The sequence below is a fragment of the Anser cygnoides genome, chromosome 1, assembly GCF_040182565.1.
Source record: "Anser cygnoides isolate HZ-2024a breed goose chromosome 1, Taihu_goose_T2T_genome, whole genome shotgun sequence".
Lineage (NCBI taxonomy): Eukaryota > Metazoa > Chordata > Aves > Anseriformes > Anatidae > Anser > Anser cygnoides.
Window position 1 is genome coordinate 50495240 of NC_089873.1, and position 17238 is coordinate 50512477.

General features: G+C 45.1%; 3 protein-coding genes across 12 annotated transcripts in view; 1 reads left to right on the plus strand and 2 right to left on the minus strand.

The window, feature by feature from the left end:
• Positions 1–8181, minus strand: part of LOC106036886 (uncharacterized) — a 221985-nt gene extending 213804 nt beyond the window's left edge. Inside the window, exons 1-3 of one of the 4 annotated variants that reach the window (XR_010830800.1) lie at positions 8065–8181; positions 6616–7247; positions 4547–5298 (exon numbers count right to left, since the gene is read on the minus strand). The gene's annotated coding sequence lies outside the window, so the exon portion shown is untranslated. Of the gene's footprint in view, positions 1–4546; positions 5299–6615; positions 7248–8064 lie in introns of those variants that run through there. The other 3 variants (XR_010830803.1, XR_010830804.1, XR_010830801.1) reach the window with 3 other exon arrangements.
• ATP2B1 (ATPase plasma membrane Ca2+ transporting 1) overlaps positions 7205–17238 on the plus strand; it is a 63525-nt gene continuing 53491 nt past the window's right edge. For 2 of the 7 annotated variants that reach the window (XM_066995273.1, XM_066995279.1), the window contains exon 1: positions 8425–8600. The gene's annotated coding sequence lies outside the window, so the exon portion shown is untranslated. Of the gene's footprint in view, positions 7345–8424; positions 8601–8785; positions 8943–17238 lie in introns of those variants that run through there. The other 5 variants (XM_066995242.1, XM_066995288.1, XM_013182572.3 and 2 more) reach the window with 4 other exon arrangements.
• On the minus strand, positions 8272–9286 carry LOC136786989 (transcription initiation factor TFIID subunit 4-like). Its single transcript, XM_066986345.1, has 2 exons — positions 8680–9286; positions 8272–8594 (listed from the first exon to the last, which is right to left on the minus strand). The coding sequence occupies exons 1-2, from the start codon at positions 9284–9286 to the stop codon at positions 8272–8274; spliced, it is 930 nt and encodes a 309-aa protein (XP_066842446.1).

Here is a 17238-nt window from a genome sequence, read left to right on the forward strand (position 1 = left end):
ACCATAAAAACAAATATAAGAATTGGTGGAACACACTGAAGGAGGAAATAGGACTGTTGTAGTACGCTATTAAAAACACCTACCCCTCAACCACAAAGCAAAAAAAAATTTGAGAAAAAGCTAAAAATGAGCTGTGTTCTTTCCTATCTCGGTATTATGTCAACAAAGAAAACCCCCACACACCAAAAGTGTTGCACTATGGGATAAGAGTAATGTAGCTCCCTTTCTGAATTTTCTGGCATTATGGGCTTAAGAGAGGTACTTTATCTTAGCTTTACTTGTCTGCCAACTTAATGTTTCATGTAGCTTTTTTATCTAATTTAGAGAAGAGGAAAAGACCGGGGTCAAAAAATAAAACAAAACACCTTCTCTGTATAACAATACCTGTTTTTTAGTTTTTTTTTTCTTTTTTTTTTAGAGGCCTTAATTAACTTTTCATGTTTTTATTTCTCATGTTTTTATGTTTTATGTCCATTATTTTCCACTTGAGTTGTTTTTTTTTTTGTTTGTTTGTTTTTTAAAGAACAAAGTTTTACATGGTTCTCATATAATGTCCTCATATAGACCCCTGCTAAATTTTTTCTAAAATGCATTTTTACTTGTCTTCTTAGCAACAATTAAATTGGATGGTGATATGTATGAGGCCAGGAGCATTAATGAGGAAAGTAACACGTAAGTGTTAGGTAACAAGATGGATTTTCTAATGCCAACAAAATTTACAGACACTTCACTGTTGGTTTATCATTTTTAAAGTTTTATTATTTTTCCTAAATGTAATACTGGTTTGGAGCATTAGCTGGATATATTTTTAGATCATAATTTCCTTTTAAAGCAAGTTCTCTTTGTGTTTATTTTTGCATTTATTTATTTAAAAAAAAAAAGAACAAAAATCTATTTTTGAAGGGGATTCTTGACACTTTTCTGAGTGCTAGTATTTCACTGCACTTTGGCAGAGCACCACAGACTTCAATAAAACCACATAGAGTTGGGAGGCAGACAAACATACAGTGATTAGAAGGATCAGAGATGATGTCTCACTGTCACTGAAGTCCCAGAGCCATTTTCAAAACAGGCTGTGGTAGTGTCGGCATTTCCACATCACATCACAAATCTTATCCTTAACAAACCCCGTACACTATGTCCAGTATGGGACCCGCATTCATTTTCTTCCCATGTCTGGCTGGTCCAACTACAAAGTATACAATATCATGGGAGTTCAGTCTAAACCAAATCAGTCAGAACCACAACCTTCCAGCTCAATGGAACTGAAGCCAGCAGCTGTGTCCTGCAAGCCTTACACGTGTGAACATCCTTTTCCTCACAGATAGCTCCACAAGAATCAAACATACTACACTCATGTCAAGACATACTTCATTCATGTCATTACTCAAGATCATGTCATTTACCTCATAAGGACTATTCACTTCAATTCAAGTTTCAGTGCTTTATTAAAAGTTGCTAGCAAAAGTTGTATTAATTAAAAATCACTGGCAATCGATTATTTTACAAAGCTGTCCCTCCTAATGCTGTTTTTTTTTTTTCTTTTTTTCTTTTGTCTTTTCTGCATATGTTGTCCAGTTCATTGACCACTTAAAAGTAATGGCTGGTAGATTAGGAGGATCCATAAAACCATGCAGCCTGAAAGAGAGGTTCAGCTCACTTAACCATTGTTAACCTTCTGTGAGTTAGAAACTAAAATTTCAACTATTCACTTTTGTTTTAATTAAATATTAATTAATTAATTAAAATAAATCAAAAGAAAAATAAAAGAATTAAAAGAAAATTAAAAGAATTAAAAGAAAAATAACTGTTAAACTTAGACTGGCACATAGTGCTTTCTGGAGGTTGCAACTTCTCACTGTTGACTATAAAGGAATCTGCAGTTACTAGTACAAATCTAGACGTGTCCATTTTAGATGTCTATGTGAGGACATGCGATTCCCACCCAACTGACAAGGGAAGAAATACCACATAACACTGGCCTAAATGTCGCAAATTAATCATCTGATGCATAAGGTCTCTGTGATGTTCTTGGGTTTTGTTCTGTTTTTTTTGTTTGTTTGTTTGTTTTGTTTTGTTTGGCAGGAATTGTGAGAAACGTGTAACTTGGAAAAAAAATACTTAAACGGGAAAAAAAAAGGGGGAAGGATGGAGTACATGACAGGAAAAGAGGCAAAGGAAGAGGAAGAGGAAAAAAAAAAGAAGAGCAAGTTATGTAAGGGATCAAAGGAGGTGGAAGAGTGTGGTTCATGGAACAGGGCCGGGAATGTCCTACAGAAAGATCTCTCGAAAATCCCAAATACCTACCTCATCTGTTTCTGAAACTGCCCTATGTGATTGAGCCCCTGATTGGTTCACCTTTGCATTTTGCCCCACATTCAGCAGACAAGTATAAATACGTGGATCACCTCCATTATAAAACAAAAGTTTCCCCTCTACTACTCTGTATCCAGAGCAGATGATGGAGAGAGGTGACTCTAGCTGAGCTTGATTTAAATCTCCCATGCCCCAGTTCCATTACAAGTGTTTCTGCAGCTACCTGTAGAGCAAGCATTCCTGCAGAGACTGATTCATAAGAGTAAGTAAATAACATCAGATTCAATGTATAGAGCCAAAACATGCACAAATGTGCTAGAATAGGAAAGACCGTTACATATGCTGTCAAGGACATGTCATACATTTACTACTAAATGTAGTCCCATAGATCAGCCACGGGTACCCCAGTGAACTGCTCTCAGTTGGCTTGCAATTCAAAACCCCTGCTAGGACTTGAGGCCTTGAATGTGAAAAGCACTGAGAGCTGACCACACAGTGAAAGGGACTTGGTTGTGTTTAACATCAAGCTGAAATAAACACAAAAGATAAATAAGACTTTTATGGGATTAATTTTTAAATCCCTTTCAGTTATCCAAGGTATTTTTAGTAACCTAGGTGCGTCAGTTTTAGCAATTAGTAAGCATGTGCAACTTTTACTGAATCCAGTCAGAAATGAAGATAATAAATCTGTCAGTGTTTGGACTGCTACCATGTACAAAACATTTTTGTATCTTTTAATCCACTTCTGCCCTAAACCAAATTGCCTTTACTGCTGCATAACATGTCGCAAACTGAAAATAACCTACAGCGGTCCTATTACTAGATGTGTCCGTAACATGATGTATTTAAACCCTGGTGGTTCAATACAAGGCTTCCATGTTATCTAATTGACAAAAGGGAATTTAGAGGAAAATGCTATCGATTTTTGTTCTACTAATACATAACAGAAATATAGCTAATATCACAGAACTCATTTAATTTTCCTCTGTTTCATGAGCTAATAAGGAACACTAAATTATTTGCAAAAGTTTGTTCCTTCTCACCTTTTCCTTCATAGCTGTAGAACTACCTGATAATAGAGACAATGCCCCAGTCAAGACTTTCCTATTGTTATTGCCCATCATCTAATTCTCTAAGCGTACTGGTTTTGTGCAGTAATATAAGCATCTTATGTAATGATTTTACTATAATTTACACTACTACGTAGCATGATTAATATTAAGGGTTTAATACTATGTATATCTCATATCCACACTTCTGCACAAATATCCAAATTTAGATCTTGATGCAGATAATCTTTAGATCTGCAATTCATAGTCTGGAAACAATTATTTCCGAATAAGGTTCATAAGGCTTGTGTCCAAAGTTTTAAACTATATGCGTAAGATAGGTCATTATTAATATTTTTTTTAAATGTCATTTTAGGCTGGTGGTATGTTTTTGCTAGCATCTTAAAAACAGCCAAGATGATTTAGAGCTGTATCCGGTCAACAAAGAAAACAAATAATTTATTCAAATATGTTCCGGTCATTGTTTATCACTTGAATGATTAAATCTTGATTAAGGTAGTGGGAATAAGGTGGTGCATTTTTTCTGATACTCTTCCTTGAAGGAAATTCAGAATGGGAGCTATTAGCTCTAATGACTCTTAAATGTTTCAAAACCATCTTGAACAATCGCCAAGGGGCAGAAATGCTAATGTTTGCTGAAGGAACCCAAGGCTTAACTGAATTATCTATTTTCTTATCCAAAGGACTTTGAAGAAGCATTTCTAAGAGACAATTTATTGTTCTACTCAAGACAATTACCCAGCACTGATGAGAGAGAGGAGGGGCTATATTTACTCTTCCTAAAACTAATTTCTGTGAGTCAGGAGCGTGACTCAGACTGGTCAGTGATGTTGATGTTAGCCTCAGAGAGAGTTTGGTTACCAGTGTTGCTTCTTATCTTTGGGGGGAGAGGGAAGGGAAAAATAAACAAAATACTTGTCATTTGATCACAGAGCAGCATATCACAACATTGCAATTTATGAAACAGATACTCAGTCAGCGTGAATTGGAATGGGCCCACAACATCAGTGAACTCAATGGAGCCTCACAAACTAACATCAGCTGACCATAAGCTCTTAAAGATTAGACCATGGCTTATAAAGCAACACATCTTAAAGCATCCACAATAGGAAAAATCAAAGGAACTAATGCTTTCTGTTTCAGAGTGGCATTGTACATACCATGAACGCCCCAAAAGCACTTTTGCACCTTGTTAATAGCAATGGATCTTCCCACGTTTTGCCTCATGAGATGACGAGAGAGCTGCCTGACAAATCCGTATCCATACCAAGGACAGGCACAGAGGTAGGTGATGGCTAATAGCTCCAGGGAGATGGGTTACAGCAGTGTGATTTTTAACCAATCTTCCTAGTCAATTGGACCAAAATGCTTCCAGGATACACCTTACTCAGGACTTTTGCCATTCTTTAGGAATTCAAGCACGAAGTGAGAAGTGTTTTGCCACTGGGGAGAAAGCAAGGAGGAACACTCCAAACTGGGGAAGTGCTATATAGGAAAGTCCTGGGAGTGGAGGTGGCTGGGTGGTCACTGTATGTATTTTTGCACTCTGCTAGCAGATAATTTGCAGAACACATTCATCGACCAGATATTTATCACTTTCTAAGAGGCAGCCATGGTCACCCTGTCTCATCATATCCATGCCTCTTTTTTTTTTTTTTTAAATGTTTTATCATGAAAGGTGTCCCAAACTTGTTCTTTTCTGCTCTTTATAGTAGTGTAAAGCATGGTTATCCTGCTCTGCTCTCTTTTTTTTCTCTCTAATGCCTGGTCCAAGTCCTTTAATGGGCCAGATCGCAGGATTTTATACTTTGTTATTTTGATTCTTTGCATGTAGATGTTGCACCTTTGTTCTCAAGATGTCTTTCTTCACCCTCTGGTCTGGGGCCATAATGCTGCTGTGTTGTGGCAGCACCTGGAAAGAACACGTAAAGAAGAAACAGTTAATGTATAAAGTTCAGTTTATACTTTCTGATATATTTCAGATATCAGATACACGAAGAAGAGATTTGCGCAATAGCTCTTCCTTCTCACATTCCTTTGTTTACTTGCTTTATCTTTTGCCCTCCTGATCACCCACTTAAAGAAAAATATCTGAAATGTTGTGAGGGAAATGGAATAGAGCACAAAGCTTCAAGTATTTTGAGTTATATGTTTTTGCAGCAGGAAAACCATGATGCATAGTTCCTGAATAGTCAAGAGAAAGAACTGTGAGCTGATAAGCACGCAAATGTCAGCAGATAGGCCTCTTTCCTAAGTGAGGGGTAATGGTGATTTCAGGATGAATTGTGTGCTTTGCTTTTGTTTCACAAGGTCATTGCTAGGCTGTACCGGCTGATGGTAGAGCAATTTGGCTATGGTGCCACCAAAAAGATGAAAGAAAGGGCAATTGTTTGCTAACGTTATCGTTGCCTCATCTTTTGGGCAAAAGGCTGCTGGGGCTGCTCCGAGGCGGAATGCTGGGAGGATGCAGCGCAGCCTCAGGGGCAGTTCGTGAGGAGCAGCCATGCAGCAAGACAGGGCACAAACAGACTGACAGACAGACAGACGTCTGCCAACCACCAGCTGGCCCAGAGAGCAGCCAGACCTGCAGACCCGAGTGAATGACTTCCACTCATTCCTGCATTGACGCAGCTTGAACAGGATCAGCTCTAGCAGGGTGGTCAGGAAAGTGGTTTCAAAACCGAATTGAGTTTAGATCCATGCACAAAGTCCCTGTGTTCTCTTATCTTCTTGTTCTGGGTCAAGCCCATTATGCAATTTTGCCCAAAGGCCCCTAGTTTGTAAAAAACAGCAAGATGGTCACTCAGACCTTGTCTGCCATACTCCTATTTGACCAAGTATTGCAACGATTCAAATACACCAGTTCACGTTCTTTGTGTTAAAACTCTAATAATTATATCAGATTCAGGCAACCCATTTAAATTCTCCATGACACATTTTCTGCCTCTGTAAAAATGTATGATATCATTGGAGGGTTGGTCACAGAATGAGTTGAGCTATTGTCATTGATTTGTCAAGTCTGGCCTTTCCAAATTCCCTGCAAACCACGCTGAATTTTCCTGAAATGGTAATGTTTCCTCAAAAGTTAAATGAAATATTTCCAGAAATATTCCTTTGTGCATCTTGGTTTTGCTTGTTTTATATGATTGGTGACCTAAATTACATGAAATGTTTTCTGTTTCTCAATTACATGCCTTAACCTTTAGAAATAAGACGAGTGCCTACTTACTTACAAAAAATCGTGAAGAATACTGTAGCTTGAGGATCAAATTTAAAAACATTTTGAAATTCCAGGGGAGAAGATTCTGCAGAGCCGGAAGAAATTTCTTCTTACTTTCAACCAATGTGTTTATGTTTTTATATTGTCCTCATACATCAGAACATGAGGAACATTAAATAATTATTTTGTGCCATGAAAAATATGTCCACTCGGAGCATTCTACTACAACAGCATCACAAAAAAAATGAATGTTGATATATATCCCTCTGACCATCGCTTCCTTCCCTCAAAGGCAACCACGGGGAGTTATTCCCATCTGGTAGGTGAAGAACTGAAGCATAGGCTACTTAGCTTCCCTGAAGAGAAAAGGAAGCAGGTACAGACACGTACCCAAACTGCAATGCGTTAAGCACATCATCTCCTTCTTAGCTGTACCAAAGCTAATTTTGTCTGCCCGAGAGCTGGCAGATATGACAGATCTGTGCACAACACCTCTTGTCAAGCTGTATGGAGAAATGCAGCTCCAAGCGCCGGGGGAAGCCTCGCCGAGCGCCAGCGATCCGTGCCGAGGAGGGTGCTGAACTGCGGGCAGAATGCACGAGGATCCGGCTCGCGTGTGCTCACAGAGCCCTCGTCTCCTCCTGGGGAGAAGCACAAGAACGAGTCTCAGCAGAGCAGCCTGCAGTGTTGCTCACCTCGGTATTTTGATTTTTTCAATCGACCTCTAGATATGTGGAGGTAAGGCGGTATTTTTAGCAACATCCCAAACGGGCAGGAGCCAATTACTGCTCACGGTCTCTCTGACTGCCTCACTTGAGCAAGGAGGGAGATGTGGCAGGGACTCAGGTAGGGAAGAGGGGGAGGACGAGGCACGGTAACAACGCCGTTAGGGCTATTGATTTCTCTGCCGGCGCTGCGGGCTGCTCAGCACTGACTTCGCCCTGCCGCCTGAACTCCCTCGGCTCCGCGGCACCCGGGGGCTGCAGAAAGGAGCGCTGGGTGAGGCGGGTCCCTCTGCCTCGCTGCCCCGGCAGCACGACGGGCGGGGAGCCGGGGGTATTCGCGGCCGGCGGCGGGGCCTGGCAGCACTCGGCCCGGTGAGGCGCCGAGCGGCGATGCTGTGTCAGAGGGGACGGGACTACAGCTGCCTGACGCGTGGAGGGGGTCGGGAGGTGCGGGTGCTGCACTGAAGCAATCACGCTTGTTTTTTTTCTCCCCCGTCCCCCCCCAGTCCTGTCCCGGCCCCCCCGGCCGGGCAGGGCGGCGAGCAGCGGGCCGCTAGGGCGCCTCGCGCGGTCACCCCCCCCACACCCCCAGCGGCCCTCCCGGGCCGGGGCCACCCCCAGGCCCGCCGCGCGCGGCCGGCGGGCGCGCACACGCGGCCAGGCGCGCACACGCAGACGCGCGCGGCCGCCCGGCCCGGCCCCGCCCCGCGGGAGCCGCCGGTGGCAAAGTCACCGTCCCGCGGAGCCCGCCGGCCTCCATCGAACGCCGCGGCCCCGCCCCGCGACGTCATGGAAACAAGCGCGTCACCCCGCCGCCAGCCAGTAGCGGCGCGGCGGGGGCGTGGCCACCGCACCTCGCCCCGCCTCCTCCTCCTCCTCCTTCCCCCCCCCCCGTTGAAGGCGCCGCGCCGCGGCCCCCCCCCCCCCCCCTCCCCGCGCGTCACGTGACCGGCGGCGGGCACCGGCGGCCGCGGGGCGGGGCGGGGGCGGTGGCAGCGGCGGGTGAGCGCGGGGAGGGGAGGGGAGGGAGGGGGGCGGCCGGGGGGCGGTCGCACCGCACCGCACAGTACCGCATCGCCCCGCCCCGCCCCGCCCCGCCCCGCCCGGCGGCGCCCGGCTCCCGTAACGGTCGCGGTGCGGGGCTGGGGCTCTCCGCGGCGCTGCCCGGGGCGTGCGGCAGGAGGCGGGCGGCCGGGGAGAGAGAGAGAGAGGAGAGCGGAGCAGAGCAGAGGAGAGCGGCCGGCGGGAGGCGACCCGCGGCTCCTGCCGGTGAGGAGGCGACGGGGGCGGGGCGGGCGGTGCGCGCCCCCCCTCCCCTTCCTTCCCCTTCCCCTTCCTCCGCCCCCGCCTCCCCCGGCGCCCTCTCCCCGCCGCGGCTCGGTCCCCGCTCCGCGCTCCCCCCGCCCCCTTCCCCTCCCCCCGCGGCCGCAGGGCGGGGGCGGCCGCGGGCAGGGCGGGGAGCGCGGGGACCTTGTGCGCTCGGCGGGCGGCGGCGGCGGCACCGGCAGCAGCGGCGGCACCGCCGGCAGCAGCAGCAGCAGCAGCAGCAGCAGCAGGTTCACGGGCGCCTCGCCTCGTCCCGGCCGGCGGGGGCGGCCCCGCGGCGCCGAGGTAAGCGCGGTGGCGGCGGGGGGCGCCGCGCCTCCGCCCCGCTCCGCTCCTTCCCTCCCGCCCCGCTCCGCTCCGCACAGGCGCGGCGGCGGCAGGTGCAGGCGCTCGGCGGGGCCGCTCCGCCGCGGGGGGCTGCGGGCCGCCTCCGAGCCTCCTTCCCTGCGAGCCGCCGTCCCTGCGAGCCTCCCGCCGCAGCCGGTAACCGGAGCGCGCACCTCCAGCCGGGGCGCGCCGTGACCTTGAGGGCAGCGGATGCGGGGCTGCGGCGCGGCGGCAGCGCTGCCCCCCGGGGCCGCCCCCCGGTCGCCGTGTGCTGCGCGGCCCCGATGCAGCCGCACCGGCATCACCCCCCCCCCCCCCCCCCCCCGGCCGCTGGGCACCGCGGGCCCGGCATCCGCCGACCGGGGCCGGGATGCGGCTGGCGGAGCCGCCGGGGCGCTGTGGATCGGGAGTCTGAACGCGCGTCTAAACGCGCCCGCTCCGCTTCACTTCGTGAATTTTTTTTCCGCGGGGGAGAGGGGGATGCTCGACACCGAGAGCGTTCCGGTGTCGTTTCGGCACCCCCGGCACGGGGACCCCCCCGGCAGTGGTCTGTCCGTGCGGGCGGCCGGCTCCGCTCCTCGGGGTGCAGCCGGCGGCGACCCCCCCCCGCCCCGCGCCGCGGCCGTGGGGGCGCGTTGGCAGCGGCGGCGCCCGGTCGGGGGCGAGGGGCCGGGTGGGCATCCAGGGCACGGCCCCCAGCCCGTCCCCCCTCGGGGTCCCGAGCCGGGGGGAGCCTGGAGACGTGTCGGGCATCGCCAGCAATCTGCGGTCCGCACTTACCTGCTGCGGGAGCAGTGCGGCGCAGCGCGCCCAAAGCTGCCGCATCCCCTAAATGCTCCTGGATCCCAGTGAGCTCGGGTCGGAACGGCATTTTTAGGTGGTTAAAAAGGGCTCGCCTAGGTAACTCGCCAACCTTTGGCTCATCATATAATGTATGAGAAGGTGGTAGCGCTGGCCGTAGCGGATGGGATTTTTATTTTTCCCTGTTTGTTTGAGCTTTTCGAGGATTTGTTCCAAACACCAGAAATAGTGAATTCCAGCAGAAGTAAACTTGTGTATCTTTAAACTATTGACTCTGTTGGCAGGAATAGCTTCCAACGTACTAGAGCTTTAATACTTATGGCATAATGAATGGAAACTCTCTTCGTGTCAGTGGAAAAAGTGGTCACTGAATTCAGTCAGAGGAAAAAAAAAAAAAAGCTCGTACACTTAAATGTAAAATTTCTGTTCTGGAAGAACGTTGTTGGGTTGTTCCGTGTATTGCAGTTCTCTCTGTTCGTTATGGTAACCCACCCAGGTTGGGTTATTTGGAGAAAACAAGGGTCCTGTGTTACACGCAGGCGCTTGCAGGTTTTTTCGGTCGGTATTGCTATCTTGGTGCTGAATTGCAACGTTACTTGTTCAGGTCCTTCAAAAGAGAACGCTGCTTGTGATGTGGGAAATTAAAACGATACAAGGCAAAAGTAATTTTTCTGTCAGCGTGGCCGTGCTCTGCATGCACGCAGTGACTCAGTACTGCATATTAAGCAGGCGTGTTTGGGAATTTCAGGCGCAGACCAGACGAGTGTCACTTCAGCATGGGTTCAACTACAGGTCTTGGTTCCTTACAGACTTGCGTTGCATACAGATAATGGTATAAGCAAAGGATCCCCACCTGCACTGTATGAAGTCAACTAATAATCTGTGACTGATTCTACCAATTAAAATGCTCTGCTGCCTAATGCTGGAATCTCATTTAGAAAGTGACTCTTTTCATGGACCGCAATACAGAACCTCTGTCAGCTGTTGGAGTTGTGACCCTTTAAACCGTGTTGTGGAAGCTTAACAGGAAGCGTGGACAGGCTTGTAAATATCTTGCAGCTCACAGTCATAAAGGTCTAGTAATTACTTCTTTTTTTTTAAAAAAAAAAAAACAAAACTGCTTGAGATTGTTCAGAGAAGAATATGATAAAATGGAAACAGTCATAAAATGAAGATAGTAAGGAGGAAAAGAAATATATCCGATGAAGCAATATCAAAAAATGATGCTTTGGAAGACTTGACTTTGCCAATGTTTAAGATTTTAGAGCTGGGAACTCAATATTAACTGACGAGTTCAAAATGGACTTGGCAGAGCAATCAATAACATGCTGTAGCAAGCAAGTCTCCTTTGACATAAGGGTGGACAAGATAACCTAAAGTATCTTCTAACTCAAATTTCTTCCATTAAGGTAGACTAAATATTAATGGCACCGAGCATTCTTTACCACTGAAATGTGACCTCAGTGATGTCTTTCAGTGTTTGAACTGTTTATTTTAATATACATTCTCTTCCATTTTTTAAGGGAAAATAATGCCAGTGCAGCAAGGATGCATACTGTGTTCAAAGTCAGCTCTCAGTTAGCAAAATTTTATCTAATGCAGATTAATGAGCAGCCGTGATTAGCCGAGGGCACACCAATGTAAATTTTATTTTTGAGGAATAAGGAAGACTACTTCAATCTATAGCAGGTTATTTTGGTACAGAAACACATGCTTACTTTCCTCCAAAAGGATCGATGAAATTGTAATCATGTTCTTAAATTTATGCTCTTAAGTATTCCTAACTTCTTCTAAAATGAATAATAAGGAAGAAACCCAAACTTGTTAAAAGCTGCTGTTGAGGAGATAGTGATCTTTTTTTTTTTTGAGTATCTTAATTAAAAATCAGATAAAATCTAGGTATTGCAGTATTGTCTAAAAAGCTAAGATTAGCTCTTCTTCTAGCTTGCTGTAGTGCAGGCAGCAGTCTCAAGTAGGTTTATTTTTTGTATTCAACCTGTTTTTCTTGAAGATACCATTTTTTTTCTCATTAAGAAGTTAACAGATTGTCTGCTGTGCTCCTTGTTCTTCAAAAGTAATACTGTTGACTGTTTAAAAAAAAGAAGTGAAGCTATGATGATTTATGTAGAGGAAGAGTATTTCTCACATGCGCTAGTGATTAGTTACTAATCTAACTGAAAACGGCTGGTCTTCAGGTTTGGATTTCCGTACTATTAAATTACTAATTTTGTTACTAATGTTGCTTTTTCCCTAACTTTGGCTCCAAATAGTGGATAAGATCGTGTTCATTGATCGCACGGCAGAGCGATAAAAAGTAAGGATCTGACTTGATGAAAACCCCACCAAATGTTCGTATCCACCTGTAAAGAGTAGAAATGTGCCCAGCGTCTCTGAAAGGGGGCACATGCATCCAGAAGATAGAAGCAGTAATGATAATTAGTGTAGAAGGATGCTAGATGGGAGGAATTTCTGGGAGCTACCACGTACAATGAAATCAACAGGCAGAAAATTAGACAGACCCACTGTTGTACCTTTCCAGACTGAATGTAGATTCAACACAAATACATGGAAACGTCCAGTTCCTATTTTATTTCTAAACTATCAAGCTTTCAAATGCAGTTTATAGGAATGAGTTTCTAGCTTTCATGATAGGTTTCGTTTGATATGAACAGTAAATTTGAGGGATCTGCCTGTTCAAGCTATTCATATTCCAGTAAACATTATGAAAGTGATTTCTGCTGCCACTTATAAATCTTATTCTAAATGACAGATGACAGCGGGAGGTGTTATTAGTTTAATTTTGGTGAATTGCAAAGTAGGCATGAGGCTTTCTTGGTTGGTATTTCGAAGGTCTGGTGGGAGAAGAAATGTAAAGAAAATGTAGGAGGTGTTTTTAGGAAAAAAAAAAAAGCCAGAAATGGCTCTAAAAATAAATCCAAATTCTCTTTCTCCAATAATAGATAAGATGCAAGCACATGTTACAAGACAAATAACATCTGCCCTGTCTTGGGGATGCATGGGGGAGAATGGATTGAGGGAAGAAGATACACCCTTCTGTTAGTGCTGTTGCCAACTGCAGTGCGCAGTTAAGGAGCGTGTAGATAAATTTTGAGGATGACAGGGTTGATGAGCTTTGCTGCTGGTCACAAAGTCTGGGTTGTTTCGCCATTAAAAGCATGATTGGTGTCTTCTCAGCACAAGGGGGTAATGTTGGTTTATTGATGGCATTTTCTTTTTTTTTTTTTTTTCGTTCTGCTGTGGAAAAGAAACCCAAGTAAGTTCTTGCATGACCTTTCACTTACAGTTAACTTCAGTGGTCTACGTCTCAGTCTTTCAATATTGCGTACAAGCTGGATGCTGCCTTCGTTCCCAATGAGCACAGGAAACATCACGTTCTCAAAACGCACTTCTGTGGAGCCTATCGCTTGTAATCTGCTACCCTTACTTGTGCCCTTATATTCACAGAAAGATAAGGTGGCAGTAGGGAATACAACACTATTAGGTTCTGACCACTTGGTGTACAGTGTCTGGACTATGAAGAAGAGGCCTGAGATGCACCATGCTCTGAATTAGTTGGTAGTGGCAACCCCCTTCTCAGGGCAGACAGGGTGATTCAGCCACTCTTTTATTGGTTGTAACAGAGGTACTGAGGTACTAACATGCCAGCTCCTGTTCTTACCCCTGCCATCAGAGTGTTTATCGATACGGTGATAGGCACTGTACATAAAAATAAATACACGCAGGCTACACTTACTTTAAGCAGCCGTCCAACTTCCTGGGATTTAACCTAGGATTCACAGTGTTCTCTTTCTGACTCTCATGTCTTTAAACTGAAATTTTGGTATTTATTTTAAGGTTCGGAGTCCGAGGTGATCTTGATCATCTTTAAAGTACATGTACCAGTGAAAAAAGATTGAATGCCCTTTACCCTGGAGTTATAGATGTGCCTTATAAAAAGGTCACACAGCCTTTTTAACATATTATTTGATAACTGACTATCTTGTCTGCATGGCTTTTTCAAGATTGCTGCTGTGTGTATGCAAACAAATGTGTTGCTTGTGGTTTCTACTATGGCTTCCTGAGCAACTGCATTTCTAATGAAATCAAGACTTCTTGGGTATTGCACGATAAGATTTCTCAAAAAAAATAAAAAATAAATAAAAAACCAACAACACGTAAAACCAAAAACACACCCACAAAAAACACCCACAACCAAAACTCACCACCACCAAAAAGAAAAGCAACAGTGCATGATAAAATAAGTTTCATCTGCAAAGCCAATCACAATATGTATCTGGCTTTGAAACAAATTAAAAACAACTGATACCTCCTTCTGGTGAAAGGTAGAAGATCAGAGACATCAGCTGTGCACGATGGAATTTTTCTACTATCAAAAGGAATAGCCAGAGTGCTCTGCTCTTAATTGGTGTAAAGAGCTTAGCAACTAGCAGTTAAGAAGTCTTGTGGCTACTGCAAACTTTTTTAGGAAACCCTGTAGAATATAATAAAATGTTAGGAGGATGGCCGCTGTGACTCTTCAGAAGTTTAGAGAACACTTACGTGGTAAGTGTTCTAAGAAATGAGTCTGTCAAGTCCTAAACAAAATACTTGCTAATCATTTCTGTTAAGATGATTGGTTACTTTTATTTTTTCTTTTATTATTCTGGAGCTACAGCATCCTTGTATCATGGCCTTTTCCAGCTGCTGTGTTGATCATCATAATCAGAGACTGTGAGGACAGTCAGACAACCATTTCTGTTCTCTCCTCTTTAGCCTGTCACCATGAGTAGAAAGTTTGGTGGGGTGGCTGAGGTGGTCGCGTGGCTGCCTTTGTTTCCACCCCGTTCTGAGCTGCTCTATACTTCTCATTTGTGCTGTTTGTGCTACACTGACCCTTTGGCTCACTGCACCAGTAGTTCGTGTGCTGGACAATCCTAGTGCACAAAATAGGCTCCCCATGGTATGAGGTGAGAGGCACGGCTCACAGGAGGGAAGCAGTGTGAGTATTTGGATAGCTGCTGTGCGAATGTTCTTCCTTGTGTAGCTGTCAGGTGAAACTGCTTGCTAGAAAGTAGTAACCTTTTCACATAAAAGGGCCTGAAGTTACTGTTCCAATAGCAGGTTGGAAAGTAGTTGGAGTGCCAGCCATGAACTAATGGCTTTCCAGAAAAGATTCTTTGGATCTATCCATAAACATCATTGCCCTAGGTAAAATATTAAAGAATATTGCAACCCATTTGCTATATGCCTCGGTGGTTTCTGATGCTGTAGAGGAAATGAGGACTGCTTGTCATACTGTGCACCCAGGCTTGCTTTCTGAAGCTTTGCTTAGATAAGATGGAGTGGATAGAAGCAAGAAATGGGTAGAAAACATGGCAGGTATGGTTAGCCCTTAAGTTATCTGAGAAAGGGTGGTATTTTCGCATCTCTCCTGGCTATTTAGATACAGTAGAGTCTAAAGCAGAAGCTTAATATGCACGTTGAGCAGGAGTTTTTTCACTTCCCTATAGGTGCTATTGGTATTACTGTTGAGTCACTTTGTGCTTAAATTGTTTCACATTGCTTGGGTCTGCCAGTTTTGTCCTTCACATGGGAACGAAGCTGGTACAAAACTTTGAAGTCTATGGATGATAATGCAAATCAATACTTAAATCAGTGTAGTATCTAGCAACCTCACCCTGGTGAGTTTGTGTGAAACATAAAATAATTTAATCTGACTAGCAGTGTCTGGGCCAAACAGCTTTCAAATATATACATATGTATATATATTTGGGAAGATGGAGACTGACAGCTGGAGAGGGTAGGGAAGGCTTTCCACCACTGGTAACACACTAATTCCAGTTGTCTTTCTTATGCTTTATTAACAACTCAGATCACTTCACCTTGTGTTCACCTACTTCAGCTCTGAAATCCATGTAGTTGTGACAGCTTCACATCCTGCAATGAGTTTGCTTTGCATAGTGAAATGCCTCAACGTCTTCATGAAGTCCTGTTTCAGCAGTGTGTTTTGATAGCAGGTGCATCTCGCTATGGTGACTGCAGATATAGGGGCTCGTTTCTGAACTGAATCTATACAGCTAAAGTGAAGTTCATAGTAAAACTCTCAATTATCTAAAATTTGAGAGAAGCATGGTCTATTGCTTTTTTTTTTTCTTTATGTCTGGTTTCTGTTAGTGGAAGCATTCGTAGTGGAGCTGCCCATAAAATGGAGATGGCTTCTCAAAGCACACACCAGTGTACAGGAGCCTTCTGAAATAGTGCATAGCCGTTTGAATAGTGCATAAAGTTATCTGAGTATGAAATAACAGTGTATAAAGCTGTGGAATGGATGTAATCTGCTTGTGAGTGAGCAGTTTGTGTGGATTTCTTTCCATTATGCAGTAATGGCACTACCGACTCTGGACAGCAGCTTCGAGAACTGCCTTCCAAAAATTCCTCAGAAAAGGTTGTGTGGATTGTCCTGACTATGTCAAGTTTGACATCCTAAAGCTACAGTGTGAACTTTAGCTACTTCAAAGCTCAGGAAATCAGTTCACCAGATGGAACAATACAATAGGTGGAGGGTATTAGTTTTTGTTTTCTGTAGAGATAGTGCAGTAGCATTTTAATTGGTGGACTGATCAATCCAAAAACTGAATTGCTGAATTTGTATGGACCTGCAGTTTTATATTCTCATTCTATTGCTGAATATAAAGCTAAAGAAATGAATATGCAGAATAAAGCTATATTATTAATCTTGGTCAAAATGCTTTTAACTGCCCAAAGTAAATACAGTGTAATTTGGTCATAAAATAGGCCTGTTTTGAGCTTCTGATAGGTGTTGCCAAAGGTGCCTCCTGAACACGATTGAGCTGACAAAATAAAAACACTACTGTAAAGCTTTTTTCTTCCCTGTAGTGGTTCAGCATAGTTGGAAATGGTGATGTGTGTCCAGTACGGGGCTGAAGTAGCAGCAGGGCTGCTGGGTAATCCAGATCCCCCTGGGTGAAAGCAGACAAAGTTGGAGCTGTCCTGGGCCATGCCCATGTCAAGTGCCTGCCTTGCTGCAGTGGAGCAGTGCAGATCTGAAGGAGTAGACTGTCCTGGTGGTGTAACACGTCTGCCTTGAGAAGCTCAGCAAAGACACGCATGATGCCCTGCACCTTGGGTGCAGCTGCTCCATGTGGCAGTTCAGGTCAAGGGCCCTCTGGTTAGGGAGGAGGTCTGTGGGAAAGGTTTCGGGCATCTTGGGCACGATCCTATCCCATACCTAAAGGGGACCTACAAGAAAGCTGGGGAGGGCCTGTTCACAGTGAGTGTAGTGATAGGACAAAGGGTAATGGTTTTAAACTAAAAGAGGGGAAATTGAGATTAGGTGTAAGGAGGAAATTCTTCGCTCATAGGGTGGTGAGGCACTGGAACGGGTTGCCCAGAGAAGCTGTGGATGCCCCATCCCTGGAGGTGCTCAAGGCCA